We start from the raw sequence: 24,016 nt of genomic DNA on the forward strand, positions 1-24,016 counted from the left end.
ATGTAGAAAGATGGTAGGCTGCGTATGATTTTCTAAAAACATTACGTTTGACATTAATTAGGCCATTTGTTACTGTGATAACATTCTCTCTTGGTGATAATCACGATGAATGAAATAGCCTCCTGGTGAAATTGATTTATCAAAGCACTGTAGACTTTCTAATCAAAAGGTACACGTTTATTAGATATCATTTTTTTCTCCGAGAGCAGCAACTTGAGTCACATGAGGTCACACCTAAGGTTTCCTATTTTGTACAGGATGTAGCATTAAGAGTGTGAGCCGCCTGTTGAGTGCCGCTTATGTGTAATATTGTACTGTAACCACTGTGAGAAGAACAATGTGACTGATTGAGCATTGTTTTTTTTATCTTGAGTTATTACACAGATAATTTTATAGCATTGGTTGTTTAAACTATCAGATATGACTGGCTAAAATTTGGTCGGCTCTTACCTCAGCAGATGCATGATGTGCATGTGCAGGGTTGATGTTTATAGAACAACTGGCACATAAAGTGAAGAAAACCCCTTAAGAAACAAAGAACCTGTTGTGTTTACATTCACAAAAACAGAGAAGTGAAGGCCATTTTAGAACCAGAGCATAGTAGTCTACTGATTGTTTAGAAAAGTGGTTTTAAAAACTTTTTCTCATCAAGAACCCTTAAACTGAGACAAATTAAACCACAGACCCCCATTTGATAAGATCTTGTCTCAGGGTCCCCCATCTGAGACATTTTTTAGATGTTTTATAACAGAAAGTGTATGAAACCCCTGACCAAAATTATCATGCATACTGTCATTGTGATACTAAGGGATGAAATTATAGTGAAAATAAATGATTCCCCATTTTTGCTGGGGATCCCCTGGAACCCCCTCAAGGATAATTTTAGAACCACTAAAGAAGAAGTTCCATCATTGCACCTGAAAAGTAGGCTACATGTCTGTACAACTAGGTTATAGCATAAAGCCTGTCTGTCTGGTCGAAGTTTCCCTTCCACAGCCCAAATTCCCCGTTTTCCCTTTCTTTCCTTTTTGCAAAACCCCCTCCCTTCTCGTTTCCTCTCCATCCTTGCGTCATTGTTTTGAATGGAGCATCCTCCCGGCTTGCATTACCTTCTGTCGGAGGAGAAGGGGAGGCGGTGGGGGCTTGTGGAGGCGTGTGCTGCGCCGACCAATAGGAGCCCGCCTCGGCCGCCGGACCGCACATGTTTACAGGCAGCATTCCGCCGGTAGAGGCTCTACTCGGCTGGGTCAGAGCACGGAGTGGATCTCACAGGAGCCGGATCTGGAGTCACCTAACGGTCGTATTTTCAAACGTTTCCAACATTTGTGAAGGTAAGACGATGAATGAAGCCGAGCGAAGTGAAATAATTCGACGTATTTGCCTCCATTCTTCGATGTCAAAGTTGTTTTCTAAAGAATGAGCCGTCATTTTGTTAAATCGTGTACAAATGTCATTGCGGTTCCCGAAAGTGGCGGTTAGCCCGTGTTTTCCCGCCGCCTCCACAGCTCACACAGGGAGCAGTGGGGAAAACAAACAGGTCGAACGGAGGAAGATTGGTAGCCGGTTGGATGTGGAGGTTGTTTGGCGGCGAATGAATTGTATTGACGTTGCAGGCTTTTGTCGGGCGCTGTTTTAAAGTTCTCCTACATTATTTTGGTGCTTTCGGGTACGGTGCATTTAGGACACTATTTAGAGTTTTCGCCTTCCGAGCATGTTGCCGCTTTCTAACATTTTGTCAGGGCTGTTGGAGCGCGTAGTCTACCCGCTGCGGTTTTGTGTTTTTCTCGACGTTGTTTACCGGCTATATTTCGACGTTTAATGATTTAAATTCACCGGTTTGCCGGCTCTGAATCCAGTGAGACACTTTTAGACATGCATACGAGGCGTTTAGTGAAGCGGTCGATCCTCGGCAGCCGTGTTTATGCGCCGAGTCCGACGGGGGACGGTGCCCCGGTGACAGGAGTGGTCCAGGCTGTCAAGCAGGAAAACAGAGACGTCTCGGCCGCAGGAGCCCGGCGCAGCGTCTACACCGTGCTCATGCAAGACGGGAGCCTCAAGGAGTTCTCCGAGGAGGAGATAGCCGCGGGGTTCAACCACACTGCAGCCAAAGGACCACTCAAGTCCAGCTTGAAGGTGTGTGTGTGTGCGTGCGAGCAAAGCGCCCCGGCCGGCAGGCAGCGCTTCACTGTTTTTGTTGTGCGGTGTTTTGCAGCGTTTAACCGCTTCCTTCACAGAGCGGATTTAACGGTGCAACCGCTGGCGCTGCCGTTACCACCGATGGCAGATTTAACCAGCTGGGACAAAACCAATATAATTCAGAATAGCCGTAACGTAAATTTGATTGCATATTGCATCAAATAACGGGTTGTCATGACATTTGGCGACATCAGAAAATATGGGACAAAGGGCTCGATAGGGCCTGCGCAATGTTTATATGGGCTAGTGGGTGGGTAAACCGAGGCAAATAAACACACTGACTGCAGCGTTTTGGACTGATGTACAGAGCTGGTTTTTGCACATAGGCTAATGATATATATATAGCACATTTATTACCTATGGGCTTTTTTGCATTCTTCCTTTAGGTGCACATTTGCAGTGAGAGAATCAATTATATTTCGGGTATTTCAATAGAAAAAAATAGGCAACAGCAAATGGTTTTATATGAATTCATTCTGCACAGTAAGGCTATTATTGTTTAACAAATGTTTAAAAAAAGACAGTGAGGGTTTCCTGTAGAGTTAGAGGCACAATATGAAGTTTCCATGATGTCCAAATTTGTAGTTATGATGTGGGCCTAATTAGAGATGACCTAATTGCCTCCATATCCAGTTTGTATGCTTAGGTGTCACATGACCTCAGCCAAAGATTGTGTGAGGACGAGAAGCCAATTCAGCTCTTGGATGAAAATACTTTCTAGCATAGGGGAAGTGTGTGCGTGTGTCTCTCTGTTTGTGTATGTGTGTGTGTCAGTGTGTGTTTGTGTTTGTGAGTGTGTGTTCTGTCTTTTTTTTTATAGTGAGGGAGTGACTGAGGAATGCATGTGACTGAACAATGGCTTGTTTACCGCCTGAGCTAGATTTATTTTGATTGGTGTGGTTTATGTGTGTGGTTTTTTTTTTTTGATATATTATAGATGAAGTAACTTGCTGTATAGTCTGTAATCTCAAGTGTTGTTTCCGTGACTGAAACGGAAATGTTCGGCCACTGTTGGTAACCGCACATGCCGGACTGTTCATGTTTCCTTTTTGCAAGTGTGAGATATGGAGAGGGTTTAAATTTACAGAAACAGCCACAACACTGAAATTGCACTCCACTGTGTGAAATGTTTGTACATTTTAAACTGCAGTTTTCAACTTAATTTAACTGTTATTTAAAACTTTACACTGTAGAATGCAACAGCTTTTTATGGAAGATTGGTAGAGCTGGGTTCTCTTATTTTGAGTGTGCACATTTGTGTATGCAGTGCTGCATTCACAAAAGCTGTTGCACAACACCTATACAGTCCCCAGTGCAGGCTGGAGGAGTGCAGCTGAGGCTGAGAGTGTAGTCCTGTCAGCACAATGGTCAAGTCTCTTTCAGCACGACTCAATGCTCACAGAGGTCGAAAACAAGCCATAAAATGAGGAGGAGGGGTCTGCTGTGTCTGCGTGTCTATGTGTGTGTGGATTGACATGTGCATCTGTATTGCTGTTTGTGTGATATCACTATTTTAAATTTCGGAATGGGGGTTGTTTGTGAGGGCATGCCGCCCCGTTTGTGCAGCAGCTGTACAGCCAACAAAGCGGGCACCCCCAGGTTGGCAACGGGTGGCATGCTCCAAAGAATCTGGATGTTTGGCATTGTGCCTGGTATGGCAAACGAATGCCTCCCTTTCTGCGGGGGGTGGGGGTGGGGGGGGGGACAGGGTGCCACTTGTTGACTTGTTGGTTTGTGTAAGTGTGTGTTGTGTGAGCAACGTTACACAGATTTCCCGCGGCTAACAAAGAGGCGTTACTTGTTTTTGTTTTGCTGGCGTTTTTGTCGTTCAGTCTGTTGTTGTTTATGTTGATCGTACGCCGACGTGGGAGTCAATGAAGCAAGCTTGTTGACAGGAGCTGAGTGACTCTTTGTTCTGAAGCGGTGATCCCCGGCAGGCCGGCGTCGGCTGTCCTTATTGGTTGGCTGAGCAGCATCAGCATGAAGCACAGTTACCACAGGGTCAGGTCTGGATGCTGTCGCCCTTGTGATGATGTATGAGTAATATTTAGGGGGCAGGGTGTGTATGTTTATGTATGCTATGAACACAGAAACATAAGTTCAGCACACACAATTTTAATCCCTTTTGCATCATCTTGTGCTCATGCGTGTCCTCCAGAATTATTTCTGTCTCTCATTGGCAAAAGGACTCTGGAATATAGGCACATAATATAATTCTGCATGCAAAATAACTGTCTCTGTTTAACCAGAAACAGACTAGGTCATATGTTGTAATAGATAATCTAAACTTTGGCTTCATCGATTAATCATTAACATCCCTAATCCTGATCATATTCACTGGATCCTTTAATACAAATGCTTCCTAGCAACAAAGAACCACGTGAGCTAAAAAGACACAGTCGGTTGGGATTTTATGACTTTTGGTCCATGGGATTCAATTTATGGCGCATGACAGTTTGCTTTATTATGACCTTTGACCTATAAAGGTACACAGATCTTAATGTTTATGAGTTTTTTTGTGTTTGTAAGTAGGAGAGAGAAGGAGTAAGAGATAAAAGGTCCAGGGTAGGGGGGTGGAGGGGTACGAGGGACACTCTGGATATTTGTTCTGTTCATGCGTGTGCACACACACACAGATACACACCAGCTTTGACACATGCAGCTCCCATTTCACAACCGATTTGGCATGCTTCACAATTTCCTGACTCCGTGAAATGCCATCATTCATAAGCCTGGTGAAAGGAAGGAATTGCCATTGGTTTTATCCAAGGAGTACACTCGTCATACACACAACACCTAATCTTCTCCAAGCCTGTGTAATCCATCTTGTTGTTTTACCCAAGTCTGTGTTTTTACAGAGCGGTTTGCGCACCACTGAGTGTTCATGCAACCAGTCTCTATCATGAGCGATACTCGATACTCTTTTCTTGTGTGTTTTTTTTTTTTTTTACCTCATTAATCTAAGTGAATTGTTCTCTTGGTGTTTGTGTGCGTGCGTGTGAGTGAGTGATTGACTAGGGTGCCATTGCCATTTCCACAGTGAAGGCTAATCGTGTTACAGTGCTTTCAGATAATGATCTAGATCAACTGGTCAAGCCTCATCGCCCATGTTTTTCCTTAGTCATTAACCCAAATTTTTTGAAATTTTTGAACCAAATTTATTTCACAAAAAATAGCATGGTAATACACAATACATTCATACACTGTTAAAAACATGAAATAAACATCAAAAGTGTAACTAGGGCCAGAAACCCAATGAATTAAAAAGGCAGACATATCTTTAATTACAGGTATATATGCTTTTTAAACAAGTTAAATGATGATGCTCATCAAGTTTCAGGAATCTAAATTATACGGTATAGGAAAACAAACAAACAAAAAAAAACCATAAAGCTGAGCTGTTGATGATAGAAGTTGTTGTAGCATGTATGACATTGTCTAGTGGTGCTGCGCGACCCGACCACCCGCCCGTCTTGAGAGCCAATCCGCACCGCCCGCACTGCAAAAATATGCATCAATCAACCACCCAAACCTGTTCCGACCCGCAAACCTCCACCTGCACAGAAAATATGTTATGAATATGAGCGCTTAGGTGGATGTACAAGGCAAAAATTCAGATATAAAACAATTAACACCGGTACCACAGCGGAGAAACAGTTCAATAAATGTCGGGAACAAACTTGCTGAAGGCCAGCAAAGAAAAGTTTCATTCACCTCAAACATAACAAGACACAAATATCTCATATTTTGGCTAAAGTTTCGGCAAATTTATAAACTTTGAATCACTGCTTTTGCAGTCTTCACTTCCTGCAGAGTCCACGAGCGGAAATATGGACAGCGCCACTCTGCCATTTTAATCCACATTGTGGTCGGAGGGGGGATTACATGCTGTCTTCAAATGCTCCTCGTGAACTCCATGTGTACTCCAGGCTTACTCGTAGGCTGTATTTTTGACAATCCTACCTTTGGGATTTCTAAATACCCTGATATACGGTAATACCGTGATACCGCCCAAGCCTATTGAACAGCATTGTACTATGAAGAATATTCAGTAGCACTTGAACCCTTCATCATAAGGCGTTAGTTGTGGTAATAGTTTGAGTTTTTTCCCTCAACTTTTTTTTTTTTACCCACACACCTACGACCCACTTAAAACGGCCCACAAGTTGTAAACCACCGATCTAGATCACACATACTCTGGCCTGCATGTCATACTCCTCAACGCTCTGTTGGCATGAGCAGCGAAGTGTGTCACTTCGGTTATGATCTGGCTTTTTCCTCGGTGTGTTTCTAAGAGCTTGATGGCTTTAGTTACCTTACCTACAAAGATGTACGTGTGTGTTGGTGTGTGCGTAGGTGCATGCAGGTATTCATGTGCAGATGCATGCTATTTGTGCTGTTGTGTAAGAGAAGAGATGATGTTGGGCTGCTTTTTTTTTCTCCATTGCTACAGGTAGGCGTTTTCTGAGCATTGTTATAGCAGAAATGCTTTTCTTTAGTGATTGCCTGTGTGTCAATGAGTAGTTGATGATAAATGTGTGTGGTACAGGAATATGTCTTGTATCTTGTTTTGTACAAACTTGCTGTATGGAGTATGTGTATGTTTTTATATATGTGTGCTATTGCATGTGGTTTTCAGTGTGTGTGTGTGTGTGTGTATGTTCTGTGGATGGGCTGTCTTGAGAGCAGTTTACATTAAAGGGCTGAAACACTCAAACAAAGAGACCCATCAGCTCTGGTCCCCCAATTAAACAACTTTACTTGGAACTTTATTCCATTTTATTGTTGCTGTCATAAACACAGTGTCAAAAACATAATTTCTGAAGACTCCATCAAGTCCTGGAGCTTATATTCAAACACCAATGATTCATGTTGATTGATGTGTTGCAACAACAGTTACAATTCTCAATCATAGTGTAGCAATTGTAATGTCTGAGTTGATAAGTTTATATAACAGCGAACAAGCAGGAAGTTGTTTTCAAATCTACATTTTTGTAATACAGTTAATGCTGTGTTGTTAAATGTAAAGCAGCCATTTTACAATTCTGTGTTCATGATTAATTATTAGGTCGGGTGTTTGGCTGGAAACATTGGCTATTGGCGGGAGGCTGACTCAATGGCCAATGGAAAATCACCAACATCACACAGATAACTACTATAAGCACAATTGGTGCATAGTTGCAGTGGAACCAGCTAAACATATTCCCTGACAGCCTGTGCTGGAATAATAAGCTACACGCAACAACTTACCTGCACTGAAACTTTTCAAGTAACAACATCTCAAGTGGCAACATGCACCATGTACATCTAGGAGTGAACGTTTTTTCTGCTAGCAACGATCTTGTGGCAGGTAACATCTGAGCCTTTTGGCAAAAAGGTGTTCTGAATAATGTGATGAGGTCAACCGGAAATTTTAGGTTCCTAAATGTTTATGACCTCCAAAAATTGTAGATGTCAGAATTTTCCTTTCAGAAATACACTAAAAATCCTGAGCGATGGGTTTATAATTTACTTAAAGTAGTGATCATGTCCTAAGAAAAACTGTGTCAAACAGTTTGGATTATGCAGATTTTTTTTGAGTATTTGAACTTATGCATTTTTAACAAATTCTTAAGAGCCAGCATCAAGAAAACTTGTTGCATCTATTTTTGTTCGTTACAAGGCAGTTTAATTGGAACTGAAAGACCTCATATCACCAAAATATCTTCATGAACTAAGAAAAACAGCCTTGTTTTGTAACTTACCACTGTGCATGTTTGAGTTCACAATGTGTTTTGGAAAGGCTTTTTTAAGCCCAAGAGGTTGGAAAACGTTCTTAAGCCATATTGGTCCATGTACTCCTTCATTTAAAATGTAAACATGAAAATATTCAATTTAAGTAACAAGCTTTCGATAGCCAAATCAAGAGCCCAGACACCAGACTTTATATCTGCTGCTGTGTTGAACAACTATATATATGTTGTCATTCTTTCCATGTATGCACTTATGTAATGTAATGGAAATGGACAGTCTTTCTTACTATGAGTCTTTTTATGTGCAGCAGAAATTAAATCCTTTACGAAAGAGTTTTGTTTCAGTTCTCTGCATAATTTTGTATCAATGTTCATGGTCCATTCCTACATCCGCATTGTTAACTTATTCCTCTATGCCTCCCTCTTCAGCAGAGCTCCAGTAATGGAGCTCCAGAAGGCCAGAAGATAGAAGGCGGCTCCCTCAGCCCGGAGGCAGTGGAGGAGCAGCGGGTGGTGGATGGCAAGCGTTCTGGCCGGGACCCCGACACCCGATCAGTGTCCCTGCTAGAGCAGAAACGGAAGGTGGTCTCCTCCAGCATTGATGTCCCACACGCCAGGTTAGTCTGTGTGTGCATGCCTGTGTGTGTCATTGACAGTGAGAGTCTGATTTCCATCCTAGAGGGAGTTTGGCTTGGGTTCATACATGAAAAGTTCATTGAAGGTTTATGACATAGATATGTCATCTCATAAATAGGACAGAGTTTATATGGGCTGACATCCCATTTTTTCATGTAATCCTTGAAGCCATATTGGCTACCCAATGTAACTTGACAGGAGTCCACTTTTATTCCATTACATATGTATAATTTATCATATGCCATCATACATGTTAGACTGCACATCAGATCTGTCTGTTTGTTGAAATGAATGTATTCTTGATATGATGCCAAAATTTTGTTTGTCCAATATTGTAACCGTCCTAAATATTGAAGGGTTCTGTGCAAAATGTAAGTTTTGGAAGAACCCCATGTTTTTTCCTGAACTTGCTGAAGCAATTATGGTTATGGTTATTTAAATGACATGCCTCTGGTTGTTCCCAAATTGTAGAAGTAGTGCAACTTGGACTCAAGGACTTGAGTGTTTACTAACAGTAAATCTCATCCGTTACCCTCTTGCATGTATATTCCACTCCATAGCTATGACACTATGGATTTAGACATGCTGTAGCCTTTTAGCCAAGACAGACATAAAAACAAACATGCTTGAAATTTGTGTGGGAGAACAGCTATCCTGTTTTCTAAAGTGAGATACATAATCCATCTGATTGTGCAGTATGGAATGCACAGTACCATTCAAATGAAAACATTTATTACTGTATGTTATGATGCACGAGCTGTTCGCTCACTCCATTCAACGATTCAAAACACACACACACATACATTTTTTTAGATGGTCAGCATAATCCACCACTAAAGCAGGATCACAATAGGGCAATTAAACATTAATAGGCAGCAGTGCACAGCATTTAAGTGCCATCTAATAAAGAAACAACACTCTTTCACTATTAAGTGTGAAACGCTAATCCCTTGTAAAGCACAGTGCTGTTATCGAACATCCCATTACTTGTCCTCTTGCTGCTGGAGGAGTCCAATCGATGGCAACTTGCTGGAAAGTACAGTAAAATTTGCCCGTTTAAGCAGCTTTATCACCGCATCCTGAGCCCTGCTTTAAATTTAATAGTAATTTGCTGGTGAATCATTGATTTGGTTCCCTCTTGTTGCACATTAAGATGAAAAAATCTTTTTTTAAAATTTAATCTATCACATGGATTAGACAGAAGTTTTACACCTGTCCCACTATAATTACCTTCTTGCTTAGGGATTGCAATAATATTGATATTTATATGGTTATTGCGGAATGGCTTATTGATTATCTCACTGCCCTTGCACAAGTTCGGCTCGTTGCCTCAGCTCAGGGACGATCACTTTATAAGCCAAGTTCCTGTTTATCCTCCTAATGAGACCATCTGACAACAAGAAAGCCAAGACATGTCTGATCAATCAGACTTTACCTTCAATGTGCAATAATCCTGAAGTACTGCTCGGGTGAGACTGTGATCTTTTTTTAAAGAGCTTCACATCTTTTCAGTCATAAGTTTAGACACACACTCTGAAAACTTTAATTACACAGCCATGTTGTCTCCCTGCCCAAAATTCCAATGGGAATGTGCCAAAGTATGCTATGTTTTTATTTAGCCCAGGCATCTTTGAAGCATCATTAGTTTGAGAATTGTCAGCAATAGCCCTCTCATAAATAGAAACAACCAAAGACAAAAGTTACATTTACTTTTGCACAGTTATCCTATATCTACAGTAAGAAGTAGCTATATCAGGTTGTGTGCAGCAATGATGAGAAAACAGGTACATCTGAAGCCTTTTTGCACATATAGTACGATGATATGGCACGCCAGCTGACAAACTACCAGTGTATTTAGAGTTTTTATCACGTGTTTCTATAGTGTGCTTTGTTGACACAATCTGAGCTTGATCTTTTTCATTCTCTCTCTCTGTCTGAGGAATTTAGTCATCTCCTGCCAGGTACAAAAGGGGGGGGGGGGGAGTAACTGTAGGTATGTGAAGGCCAACTGTAGGGAGGGCACCCTTGGCCTTGACTAAGATTAGAAATTGGAGTGTTTTCAAGTTTATGTAGAGGTATCATACTGCATACTTAATTCTCTTGCATATTTTTGCCTTAAAGTATCCTTATAGTTAAGTTTCAGCCAGTTCATCCTTTCTTAAAGTCATATGCTTTTAAATGCGTCAATGAAAAGTCCAATTTCTATTGTCTAATTATTTTGTGTATAGCACTTCAAAGCGGGCACTCAAAATCCAAAGATCTATTGTAATTGTCAAGTGCTAAATCAAACCAGCTGCAAAACCAGACTTCAAAAAAATCAATTTCAGCTCAATTTTTAAAGTGTGCTCACACAATCAAGAACATGGAAAGTTCATTCATGCCACATCTTAGGAGCAAGTATGAGCCTGAGCTCTTCTCTCCAATATCCCTACAGTGACCTCTTCAGTGCACGGCGCCATTATTGCCTTAAGATTAAGATCCGCGGCTCTCATCCTCTGTACACCTGCGACTGATTTCCAGCCCTGCTCCTGCACTGGGGAAGAAACGGTGTCGCCACAGACGACAAAGTAACGTTTATCTGTAATGGAGACAAGGAGGGAGAGTGATGGGGGACGTCTTGGAGGGATGGTGGGAAGGGGATGAAGGAGTAACGAGGAAAAAGAGTGAATGAAATGTGTGTGTGTGTGTGTGTGTGTGTGTGTGGAGAGGAGGACAAGAGGGTAAAGGAGATGGAGAGAGAGCACGTGTTTGAGTATGTAGCTGTGAAGATAACAGCAAAAGAGAGAGAGAGAGAGAGAGTGAATGCCTGAGGATTTTTTTCAGAGCTAACTCTCCAGAGAAGTCTGACCTTGAGGTTGTTAATTGCACTCTCAAAAGTTCACTCCGTGCTGGTGATTTACCAAGAAAATGTCTGGCTGTTTGATGGCTCTCCAGGTCCCTTGTAACCCAGATACAATAGGTTTCCTACCTCACTGGGAGTCACTGAAGTACCCCAAACGCCTCGTCTGCAATCATTGGGAAAATAGAGGAAAAATGACAGTGTGCCATATAGATGTTAGACCTCGGGGGGTTTTGTGTAGCTACATTTCATGGTTCTGTCAGCCAGGTCCAGCTCTTATTACTTTATTGAGTAGCTTCCCTCATCGTATTTGTTTACAGCACATTTACCTCACCCGTAGTTCGTCAGATCTTGTGCCAAAAATCAATAGGTGTCATTCCATGATTGACCTATTTTCTGTACCGCCCCAACTCCCAAATGTCCCAACAAACAGGTTCCTTTATGGAATGTTTTTTAAAAATGTGCTGTGTCTTGAGATACAGTGGCAGAAATCGCTCGCTGTGGCAGATTTCTTATTTGTTTACGCTATATTTGTCGTCTGATTTTCTCTTTGCTGAATGCTCAAACATCTCTACACGTTGTCAGGCTGTGGTCTTAGCCAGCTGTTGGGCCTGCTCCTTGCTCCAAGGGCTTATGTTTTCTCTATGCAGGAAACAGTCAATTGTAACAAGAGCTGGCGGGGGCAGACCAGTGGAAACGAATGGCTTGGCTTTTGACAAATAGCATTCTGGAGACTAATTGCTAGCAGGGGAAGTGAAGTATAACCTTAGTTGAAGGAGAAATCAAGAGAGTGCTCTGCTTATTATTGAAAAACCCAAAAACAACAGATCTGAGGGTTCAAATCCTCTCCTCTGCAGACCGCCAGCAGTCAGTCCTCCCTTTCTAGCATGAACCAAGCGTACTCACGTTTCTGAAAATAACTGGACCCCTCACTGGTCCTCTATGATGTTGTAATTTTTTTCTTTTTTTATGTCGAAGCTCAACATAATGACCACATTTAATTTTGATTTATGGTAACTGATATCCATTCCATTTAGCTGTAAATTAAAGCGAGGAAGCTGATAGGGGTGGGTGGGACTGACTTCAAGACCCACTTCAATGCCAAAACAAAACTGTTTGTTATTGTTGATCATTTGATCAGTGTGTTTGCAGATCAGGCAGTTCACTGTGCCGAGCCAACCATGTGTTCCACACTCAGAGCCTGATGCATCAGCCAACTCAGACATGGAACAGGGCCAAAGACTCCCCATCCTGTGCAAAAAGAGGCCCATAGGGACTGTCAAATTATCATTTGTCTTTTGATAACGGGGCACAGCTTTATAATCTGCTCGTTTTCTCTCAGCTCATGGTTTTATTTGTCTTTATTGTCATTTCTTACCTTTTTGAAACACTGTTACAGCTGTTACTCCTTTTGCACAATGTGTTTGTGTTTGTGGTGAAGGAGGGCGTTTGAGTTTCGAAATAAGAGAAAGGAGGGGAGGACGGGGCGTGTTCATGAGAGCAGTGCGCGTTCTCCAGAGGGAGAGAGTGAGAGAGATGCTTGGTGTTTGCCAAAGACAACAGTTTTCCTGGTTTGGATGCCAGTTTAGTTTAGAGACCGCGCAATTGCTATCTGAAAAGACAGCTCTCGTGATCTCTCTCTCTCTCTTTCTCTTTCCCTCGTATTCATTCTCTAACTCTTTCAGACTTCACATACTATTATCTGATCGAATACTGAGGTTTTTTACCGCGACAATTTACTTGACCAAACAAAGTATGTTGAACTAAATAATCCGTTAAACTGTATCAGATTGGCTTTACTACACACACAGCTAAAAATATTAAAAGAAATTTGCTTGTATTTATAGAAAAGAGGACATTGCTCAACATGTGTAGTCCTGCTTTTGAGCCACAATGTGGCTCCCAAAATTCCTAAGTTTATGGGATTTGTCATAATGACAACTTTAGCGGTGGCAGTGTTTTCTTTAGGAAATTTATTTTGGGGCTTTCATATACTCAAAATGGCAAACAAATGGTTTGCAGACAAATGGAAGTGCTGCCTTTGGTTGCATTGTGTGCAAGCTGAACACTAGAACCTTTCTTAATTATTATACAGCAGGGCAAACAGGACATTTTACAAACTATCTGAATCGGTGGGAGTCTCCTCTGCTCTCTGTATTCGACACACACACACATGCACTCACGGGGTGAACAGCAGAGCAGAGAGGCGGTGTGGTGGACACAGTAAAGTGAACCAGGTGAAGTGAAGATAACTTGATGATTACTCAAGTTGATGACATCTACACTTGTTACTGTAAGTGCAGTAAAACCTTTGTGAGTAAAAAGCCAATAAATACTTTATCAAACCACCTGTTCAACAAGCAGGAGCATATAGAAAAGCAGTGTTTCCACCTGCTTTGTCTGTAGTCTCCTGGTATGTTTTACATAACTACAGTGCCGCTTGTTAAGCGAATTGTTACGAACAAGCTAAAACTAAAGCTGTCTGTATGTAGTTTAACTGTTTATCTTTGCCACGAATCTTAAAATCTGGCAAATTCATGTAAACGTAGCTACAGGCTGAGACAAACCAGCCTCTCCTCCCAAACCAGCCCCCCTCCTCTCCACCAGCGGAAGGCTACTTGCAGCAGTGAGTCACATCAGCAGCAGAGGGAGGAGAACAGAGGACAGGATGAATGACTGATACTGAATGATGTCTGTTCTTCATTCTTTCTAAACTTCACAGTATTTTGATGTCAGAAATATTATAAATAATGATATAATAATAATAATAATTAAATATTATTTTATTGACACTCTAGCTTTGTTTCCAGTGAGATACTATTGAGTTCATATAGTGACTTTGCTGTTGTAAATGTTACTGCTGCTGATTTAGAAACAGTACGAAGTTGTATTTCAAATATAAATAAATTCTAATTCTGGGCTGACAAGAGTAAGGATATGATAAAGCTTCGCCCTGACTTTGGGAGGATGAGCAGGTTTTAGGTAGGTATTACTTTAACTTGTGTGTCTTGATGTTCAGTTCAACAGTTATCCAGTTTCTAATGAAGTCAAAGATTGTTCATTTCTGACAGTGTTGAATGTCTTTGCGGGAGGAGGGTTGATATCAGCTATCAGCTTTTTCCTGCTTCAAACTATCATTATTATGTCCACTATTGGTCGACCTCTAGTAATAAAGTTTAGTTAAGTAGTAAATAGTGGTTTAAGTGAAAACAAGATCAGTAAATATGTGTCTTAGAGCAGGTTTTAAGAAGGGATTTAAATAAAAGTAGAGATTTAGCCAGAATGAGCTCAGAGACGGTTGTTTCATTGTCTAGGAGTCCTAATGGACAAAGCCTGATGGGTTTTTTTAATCTTGGCTTTATAACACTCAGAAGGGACCGACCAAAGGTCCTTAGTCGGGCTCGTATGGGGTTAAAAGGTCTATGATCGAAGCTTCGTACCAGGTGCTTTCATGTCTTAAAAGGGATCTGCAAAATCTTAAAATCAATTCTTGGAGTATCAAGCAGCCTGTGAAAACATGCTAAATTTAGAGTGATATGATCTCATTTTAATGAGACTTACACATTAATGTGCGGGGTTGTATAATCAGATCCCTCCTCTTACCTCCCACTTTCCATCTTTAGTGCCTCAGTATAATAAGACAAAATGAGATCTGCTCTGTGCCGGAAAAGAAAAAATGTACAGGAGATGTAGAACCAGCTGAGACAAAAGCACCTTGTGTTCTGTAAATAGTCATCGTGATTTTCTAGGATGAAAATCTTTCTTGAGGGAGCGTGTCTTATTAAACCACGGTCTACATGGATTACTTAAATGTCATATCAATGTTTATTGGCTCTTTCCATCTCTACGAGCATGAGCCAGTGACAGGTGTCTTGTAGAAAGTAGTTATACAGGATTCACTGGAACTTGCTTTGTTTGACGCTTGAAAACCACATGAGTTGATCGTACTGAATCTTTAATCTCAGATACAATTGTCGAGTATTCATGGAGCCGCCCCACCCTGCTGTTAACTCAGCTTTAGATTTATTGCACACAGACTAATCAAAGGCAAAGCCCTCACTCTTTGTCGATATCTGTAACACATGAGCAAGAGCTGCATCGAGGTGGTCTAGGCTGGCTCACTCGACAGGTTCTGACTCCTGAGAAAACGACCACCTGTGATGCCGCAGGAGTGGAATTGTGAGTTTAAATTTATATGCAAATGAGCTCTTTAATTAAGCGTGCTGAATATCAGGGAGTGTGAGTGAGGGAATGGTTAACCGTGGATTAGTAGACGGTCGGCCTGAATTCACTGCGATCTTTTGCCAAAGCGCTGGACCGTGGCAAGCATGTGCAGACAATGTGCGGGCTGTTGTGATCTCAGTCCAGGATTTACATTCACTTTAACAGCAAAGGACTTCAGAGCTGCTTGCAAGTTCATTGGCATACATATGGCTCGCCAATTACAACATCAGTTATTGAGAATAGAGCAATTGTCATAACCCATATCTGTAACATATTTTACACCGAAGGTTCACTGCATGCAGTTTAAATGAAATCCACAATGTCTACAGTGTATCTAAATAACACATTTAGGAATTGACTCATCATGTGTAACATTCATTTTGAAGCCATCAGCAAAAATCTATTTGCTGTTATTGATGTTGTAAATAAACACAACGCAGCTTCTTAGGAGTTTGAACACTCTTTATGGCTGTCAAGGGAGCGTGACTAAATGTGCCGTTCTGACAACACTGATGTCATGAATCATCAGATGAATCAATCAAGAGCCTCACAGAAAATGTCACTAATATGCTAATTTGTCCTACATCGCCGTTGTTGTATCTGTAAGGTAGTTTTGTGTTCAATCATTCCTCACCTGCTATCTATAATGCATAGTGCGGGGTCTCAAAGCCAATGTTTATGTGACAGTGGGCTCTGTTGGCCCTCTGTTGTTTCAGACTAATCCATAGTCCCTCGCTTTAATGGACTGATGGCACAAAGTGCTGCACGAAGGAAAGAAGCTCTAATTGATTCTATCGACGGACGCGCATTATGGCCATCCACGGTATATACGAGGTGGTACTAATTGACGGCACTGTCAAATGTCACACATAGTGTCCAAACACATGCGCTAATGAGGAGAAATTAGTTGTACTTTCACTGAACGTCTATTTTCTTTAGTATGAAGTGAGACTTTTAGCTCAACTGGGCACTTAAATTAGCAGACTGTGTTAAAGTCGGCTCCTGAAATGATGAGACAGTGTAATTTAATTGTGTAAAGGTTCTGTCTATAACCACACAGGTTGCACATTGAACATGTCATACACCTCAAGCAATGAATAACATGAATTCAAATGATTTTAATTTACAAATACAATAAAGTCCTACAGATTGCATCCTTGCCTGGAAATATTAGAACATGACTATGTTGTTTAGTAATTTATGTGTTGGGAGAATTGTAAGTGTAATATTGCTTGGACATTGTTTTTATTCACATACAATAAGTTTTTTGTATTGTTATATTAAAGTCAGTTGACAAATTAACTGTATTAAGTCAGTTTCCCATAAGCAGTGGTTAGACAAGTCTTTAATTGTGAGGCTGCATGTATACAAAACACTTGGCAAAAGTTCCAGAACAGCAACTAAATGGACTAAATGTGTAGAAATTGTTTTGTCAGCTGCTGTTTACAAGGTCAAGAACGAACTCTCAGTCCCAATTTAAAACGCCAGCATAGATGAAAAGTCCTTAAATGCTCAGAAAGTTGAACATCTACAATTTTACGACAAATTGGCATCTCCGTCTGCGGAGAAAGAAAGAACATTTAATCTCAATCTTTAATCTTGAACTGTATGTTTGTTTTTTTGACTTTATGGCCAGTGATAATTGGGAATTCAGTTCTTGTTTGTTTTATCTTTTGTGCTATTTCAATAAATACACACACACAACAACTTGAGCACAAAATGTACAGTCTAGGGCTTTCAAGTTGAATAATTATATGGCTCCTTCCATAATTTAGTGTTAATATTACTATGCTGACCCAGGCAAAGTTTTGGTTTGGGGCAAAGGCATGGTGACACAACAGGGAGGCGTCATGCTTCTCAAGTGTAACCTATTAAAAAACTAACCCAGCCCTGCAGAAGTACCCCGTCCCCACATTATTTCTAATTATGGCCATCAATTTTGAAGCTCCATTGACCTGTCTGGTTTGAATTATTGATATCTGTCAGGCTGACAGGCTTTATTAATTAAAATGGAGATGTACTAATTAAGAGCGCGGCATGAGGGTGTCATAATTGTAGCCCCGTTTTAATTTGAGTGTTGCGCATCAATTTTATCGCGGTTTAGCAGAGTGGTTGCGCCGTGACAGGGGGGTGGGCAAAGGAAGGGCGGAGGTGCCCTGGTTTGACACGCCAGTGTGCGTGTGTGTGTTTGTCTAGTGAATGTGGGTGTGTTTAGGTCTACGTGCGCATACGTGTTTACTCTCCCTTCAAGCTATTGTCCATCATTTGATACCACACCAGCTTCCTAATTTTAAGATCACCACCTGCCTTGAAGACCAGATGTTATAATGACTTCATTTCTTTGTTCATGGCAGTTTGCATGAGAACATTAATTATTCTGCGCCATAATCCAACGAGATAAGTGCAAATTAAATTCAAAGACAGGCCCATCCAACAACAGAACATATCATTTCCTCTCATGAGCTGTTCGCCACATATTTGTTTACCACAGGGCCTCTTAAATGTCCTCCTATTGGTCCCCCAGATGAAACGTAGAAAATTGATGTGAACATCTGTGACTGCCAAACTGTTTAGTACACCTGTTTATCCTGCCTGTGTTCATTTATTCTAACTTGTATGTATTCGCATGGATGTTAGAACACGTGTTCATAGGATTAATATATCAGCCCTGCCATATTACTCACCAGAGGCGTCTCTCTCTGTCTCACATGCTGAGAGCCCGGCCCCCCCCCGTCTGAGTCATATCAGGTTAGAACACAGGTGTCTCCCCCCTTTCCTAACAAATGTTGGGTTGCGCAGCCACTCAGACAAATCTCACATCTTCCCATGTGTCCTCCAAGTCTCTCGAGCAATGTTTTGACCACTAAGATCCTTCGATTCGGTCAATAGTGTCTGCACTAGTGTAATGACCGTCTGGTCATTGATAATGAAAAGACGCCAATTACCTGCTAATTAGCCGTTTGGAAGGACACAACACAACACCATCCTGACAGAAAACTGTCCTTGAGTCTCTAAATCACCCCTCAATATATGTACAGTAAATGTCAATAATTGTCAGGCTGAAAAATGTTTAAAGGTAGTCTGTATAAGCATATTTCTGTACATTCATAGAGTCACAACCACACAGATTTACAGTAAAGGGTGTAACAAGTTTGTTGACTTAAATGTGCCTTCATAGGATCCTAACTTGTGTCTTCTTCCATCTCTTCCTGTGCTCTACATCTCCCTCAGTCGCAGCAACCACCCGCATGTCTTCCCTCACCATATCCATAAACCCCCTCTTTGGCCTTCCTCTTTTCCTTTTGTCTTGCAGCTCCATCTTCAGCATCCTTCTCCCAATATAACCAGCATCTCTCCTCCGCACAGGTCCAAACCATCTCAATCTCTCGTCTCTCGCTTTGTCTCCAAACTATCCAACCTGAGCCGTCCCTCTAATATAATCATTCCTACAACGACCCTAACTTGTGTAATGAATCAAAATCATGACGCCTACACCAGTGTTAATTCCCAGATGTGCTTCACATTCACCTTCTGGACTAACAGATGTATCAAAGATATTTACACCACAGGAGAGGCTATAATGCATTTAGTGTGGTGGTGTGTAATTTCGCCTCAGAGAGCAAAAAGATCCTTTTTCACAGAAGCAGGAACCAAACAAACTTTAAGTGATGATGGTGCAGTGTGAATTAGAGGAACTTTCAGCACAGATTTACCGTTCATGTTTGCCAAAAATAAATTACATCAAGGCTACGGGAAGTGATAAAGCCATTTGATACACAGCATCTCAACAGTTGGCATTCTCTGCATTCTGCTCAACACTGTTGAGACACAATCCATCGTTAAATAAGCCAGACGTTTAGTCAAAATTATCCCACAAATGTCTTCCTCAACAAAAAGACCGTATGTTGCGAGGAGGGAGCGATAAAGTTAATTGAAAGTTAGCCATTTGTTAGTCTGACATCTAAGAGCCATCTGCTTTGGCTGATCTACATAAATTGTTCCCGAATAGAACAACAGTAGAATATCCGTTTACTTCATAATCCAATAAGAGGCCTCCGTGGTCTTTGGTGTCTCCAGTAAGATCTAAAGCAATGAGTAGGCAGCAGACCAGAACTGTAAATAAGAGACCGACCAGGCGCTTCCAAAAGAAAATTTAAAAAGGAGACCCCTCCCGCCGTCTCTCTCTCCCTCCCTCCCTCCATCCCTCCTTTTTTCTTAGTTATTTATTTTTTTTAATTTAATTTTATTCATGAATTCCTCCCCCTGGTCATTTTTCTGTTTTCTTAATTCATTGTACCCTGTTTGGGCTTTATAATCAGTTTCCTTTACTAATTGTTGTAGACATCTTTCAGTGTTATAATACCAGCTCAATTTATAAGGGTTGAAGCAAGCTGCTTATGTCAGTACCATTTACATTATTGGTTATCACTTTATGTATGAGTATATCTTAACTTTTTTTTTGTTAGGGTAGGTTGTGGATAAGCTGTGTTTAGGTGTATCTATGCATATACATGTTTATGTGTGTCTAATCTGGGCATATATACTCATTTGCATTTATTATAGTGACTTAGAGTGACTTCATATGTTTGCTTTTTGTGGGTCTGTTATATTATTGTTACACTTTACTGACTAGTCCTTATAAATATAGTGTCTTGTTTTGTGACTTTTATTCGCTGCTGGATTGCTGATTGTATAATAATAAAAATTTGATCACAAAAAAGAAAATTTGAAGGGTAATCCATCATCTATTGTGCTTCCAGCTCACGTACTTGGCCAGATATACAAACAGCACAGCCTAACAAAGAAACAGATATTTTCCATCGTATCTTTCCTTGGTTTGTTGTGTTAAAATGAAGCAAATAGCTTAATATTTTGAAGAGGGAAATTTAATATTTGGCATTTGTCCAGTTTCCTGCATGCTTTTTTTCAACTTTGCATTTCCTTTTTCTCCCTGTTGTTGTTGTCGTTGGTGTTTTGGTGCTTGTGACTTTCCCCCTAGAAATCATTATGACATTTAAAAGCCTTGAAATGCAAAAACCTCCTTTTGTGGTGCTAAAATTGTCAAAACTTTAAATGGTGGACCCCAGCTGCTTCATAAACACACAAAATCGTAATTGGCCCTTGCCATACAGCGCCCAACCTTTCAAACAAGATAAAGCTTTGCTTGTTGTACTGTATCTCCTCTCTGTGGGAGATCTGTGTATTCCCTCTTTACACACACTCACTCTCTTTGTCTCTCGCTCTCAGCCATCCTTTGTTCTTCAAAGACATTTGTCATTAGAGTCACTAGCTTTACCTGCGAGCTGGCTGGTGGTGGCATAGTTAAAACACACACACACACACACACACACACACACAAACACAAAGATACACAGGATCCCCTGAAGGTAAAGGTTAGTGTCTCACTGTTCTCCTTATCTTCAGCTTGTCCCATGTCGCTATACAGAACAGCTTGTAAGGGGGTGAACAGTCAGCAGTGGCACTTTTTGCTTTGGGGGCTGATTGTGTGTATGATGTGCATGCGTCCATGCGTGTGTGTGTGTGTGTGTGTGTGTGTGTGTGTGTGTGTGTGTGTGTGTGTGTGTGTATGTGGGTAACACATACGGGGTGGTGTTGGAATTCAGAAGACAGCTGGTAAAGTTGCCCCCTCAACCCCCATTTGGAGAGGTTGTTCATATCATCTCCTGTTTTCCTCAACACACACACACACACACTTCCCCCACCACCACAGAGCTCTTAATATTAACAAGGCTGCAGTTTGTCGAACTACAGATTCGTCACCTCCCTCCCTCTCTCTCTCTCTCTCTCTCCCGTCCTTCCCTGTAAACAATGGGAGCCAGTGGCTTCGGTCACGTGAGCCGCCAGCATCTGCAGACGAGGTTGTTATTGTTTTGATTTGGGTTCCACATGCTGAACTTGACTCCCATCGGAGCGGGGGTGTGTGCAATGATTTTAGGGTTTGGGTCGGGTGGGACTGCAATGTTCTGCCAAACTAGAGGGCTGCCTGCAGAACTTTGTGTGTATTTCTGCATGCGCGCCTGAGTGAGTGTGTGTATTTGTGTGTGGGTCGTGGAAGCTCTGACAGCATTACCTCACTGTGAGCCGAAAATGGATGTGTTTACCAGGGGCCTCTCTCTCTCTCTTCTCCCTCTCTCTCTCTATCCCTCGCTCTGTCAAAGATCCTTCTCTTATTTTCTCTCTTGCAGGCGATTGAGGCTGATGGAGGGAAACATAACACCCCCATTAGACACACACACACACACACACACACACAATCATTTTCTGGAGTTTAGGTCTGCAAACATTAACAAATGCACACACACACACACAAACCATGTTACATAGCCATACTCCTCCATACCGCATGCATAATTCATGACCTCCCATTGACATCTATGTAAACATGGGTGCTTCCTTCAGCTGCTCTATAGTGGGTCTTTGTCGGAGGGGTCGGCGGGTTGAGTAAAATGCTCCTTTACTCAACTCCAACCGCACACACTTTTATCCAATAACTCACTATGTATTGTTTTCATATCTGGCTTGTGACATGTTGCTTAGTTAAAGTCACAATTACACTTATCTGAGCGAAGTTGTACTGTATATTTTCTGTACAGTACATGTCAGGGTACAGGTGCTAGGATTTCAGTCGGAAAGATGTGCCACTCTTTGTCGTCTGTACTCGATTTGATGGCCAGTGCTTTATTGCACTGGATACATTATATTAGATTACAGGTACATTTTTCCTTGGTTGAGTCTGTGCCTTGCTTTCATTGGAGATAATGTCAAACTGATCGTCTCTGAAACAAAGAGCAAACTGAAAACCTCCTCCTTTTCCTCCCCATCTCCCATTCTTTCTTCCCCCTTTTGTCTCAGTTTTTCTCCCACTAGCACTTTTTTCCTATCACTGCCCATTTTCCCTTTCTCTTTTATTCTCTCCATCTCTTTTTCATTGTCCCCTCCTTGACCAGATGGATGGATGTGCTTTCCAGTGTTGCTTTTCCACCTTTCTCTCTTTCTCTCTCCCTCCTGCTTTCACCTCCCCTGACTCGCTCTATTCTATCTCGCTTTCTCCATCTCTGCTTTCCCGCTCATTTCCCCCCTTCGATCCCCCCTGATCTGTCTCTCCTACCCTCCCACACTCTCTAGCCCTCCCTCTCTTCCTTTGTCTCCTCTCTCAGCTGCCTGCTTTATGTGTGTGTATGTGACTGTGTTTTTCCTCTGACTGACAGAGAGAGATGTAAACCCACTGCTGGGCTGTATGCTGGCGTTGTAGAATAGGTAGTGTGGCTAACTTACACATGCATATGAAATCAGTAGTGACAACCACAGTGATGCAAGTACATGTTGAATGTTTGTCCAAGCCGTTTGTGTAAAATTTTGGCACAAAAACAATCTTTTGCATGCGCACTTCAAATATATCACTACTGTCCATTTCCAGTTGCCTGCTCTTACACAGGAAATGTTAGTTATGTGGAATATAGCTGTAATTAATGATATACACAGACATTAACATGCAGTATACATAACATGCATACAGATTCTTTACCCACAAAACACACCCACACATGCACATTTCCAATTATATATGCAAATATGCCAATCATCTGCAGTTAACCCCCGCAGGAAGGGTTAATGATTAATGATAGGAGCAATCACAATCACACATTTACCAGTGATTATGATATCACAGAAAGACAGACAGCAAAGAGACACCCTCCCCTTACTCGTGTTTCATGGTATTCACAATCAAGTTTGTTTTGTTTTGTTTACCTTTTTCATGCAGACAGAAATTGTTGCAGCATTGACCCAAATGCTAAGTGACAATTGGCACGTTAGCTGCCTGAAAGTGTCCATCAATTTCGTTGCCTCGCCTGCGGCTGCTTGAAGCATTAGCGCTGAAGACGTGAGCGGCATACTGACACACGCACACACACACGCACACACACATACACACACACATACACACACAGGTGGCAACTCAGGAGTCCAGAAATATTTATGTAGCTTTGCGCAGTTTTCAGTTTTGCTGATATTTCTGTACTTGGAGGCACATTTAAAAAAAAAAAAATCCTTTCATAGGTTGAAATCACTCTGCACACCGAGGCGCAGGCTACACTTTGAAGAATGTTGATGTCCTACACAATAAAGAACAATCAATAATGCAACTGTAATGTGAAGCATTTGTATTTGTTTGTAGGACCTATCGATTCTTATGACGCCTGCTGTTTCTGTCAGCATCATATGTGTCTTATCTCTTCTTTCTTTTGTGCCATAATGTGTTTCAAGTGTATACAGTCTAGTATTGTGTGCAAGACATGTAGTCAGTCCCCACACACACACACATTTAAGTTAATGCAGTCAATAAGTCATTATTGATTAATCTGCCAAT

The 24,016-nt window shown here is 41.4% G+C and overlaps 1 protein-coding gene across 2 annotated transcripts in view; it reads left to right on the forward strand.

Annotated features, from left to right (window-relative positions):
• Positions 1–1,376: 1,376 nt before the first annotated feature.
• znf704 (zinc finger protein 704) overlaps positions 1,377–24,016 on the forward strand; it is a 53,198-nt gene continuing 30,558 nt past the window's right edge. Inside the window, exons 1-2 of one of the 2 annotated variants that reach the window (XM_042435794.1) lie at positions 1,377–2,133; positions 8,361–8,545. In XM_042435794.1, the coding sequence (XP_042291728.1) occupies positions 1,873–2,133; positions 8,361–8,545 (446 nt within the window). In that variant the 5' untranslated portion in view covers positions 1,377–1,872. Of the gene's footprint in view, positions 2,134–8,357; positions 8,546–24,016 lie in introns of both variants that reach the window. The other variant, XM_042435793.1, reaches the window with a different exon arrangement.

Source organism: Thunnus maccoyii, chromosome 15, assembly GCF_910596095.1.
Source record: "Thunnus maccoyii chromosome 15, fThuMac1.1, whole genome shotgun sequence".
Classification (NCBI taxonomy): domain Eukaryota; kingdom Metazoa; phylum Chordata; class Actinopteri; order Scombriformes; family Scombridae; genus Thunnus; species Thunnus maccoyii.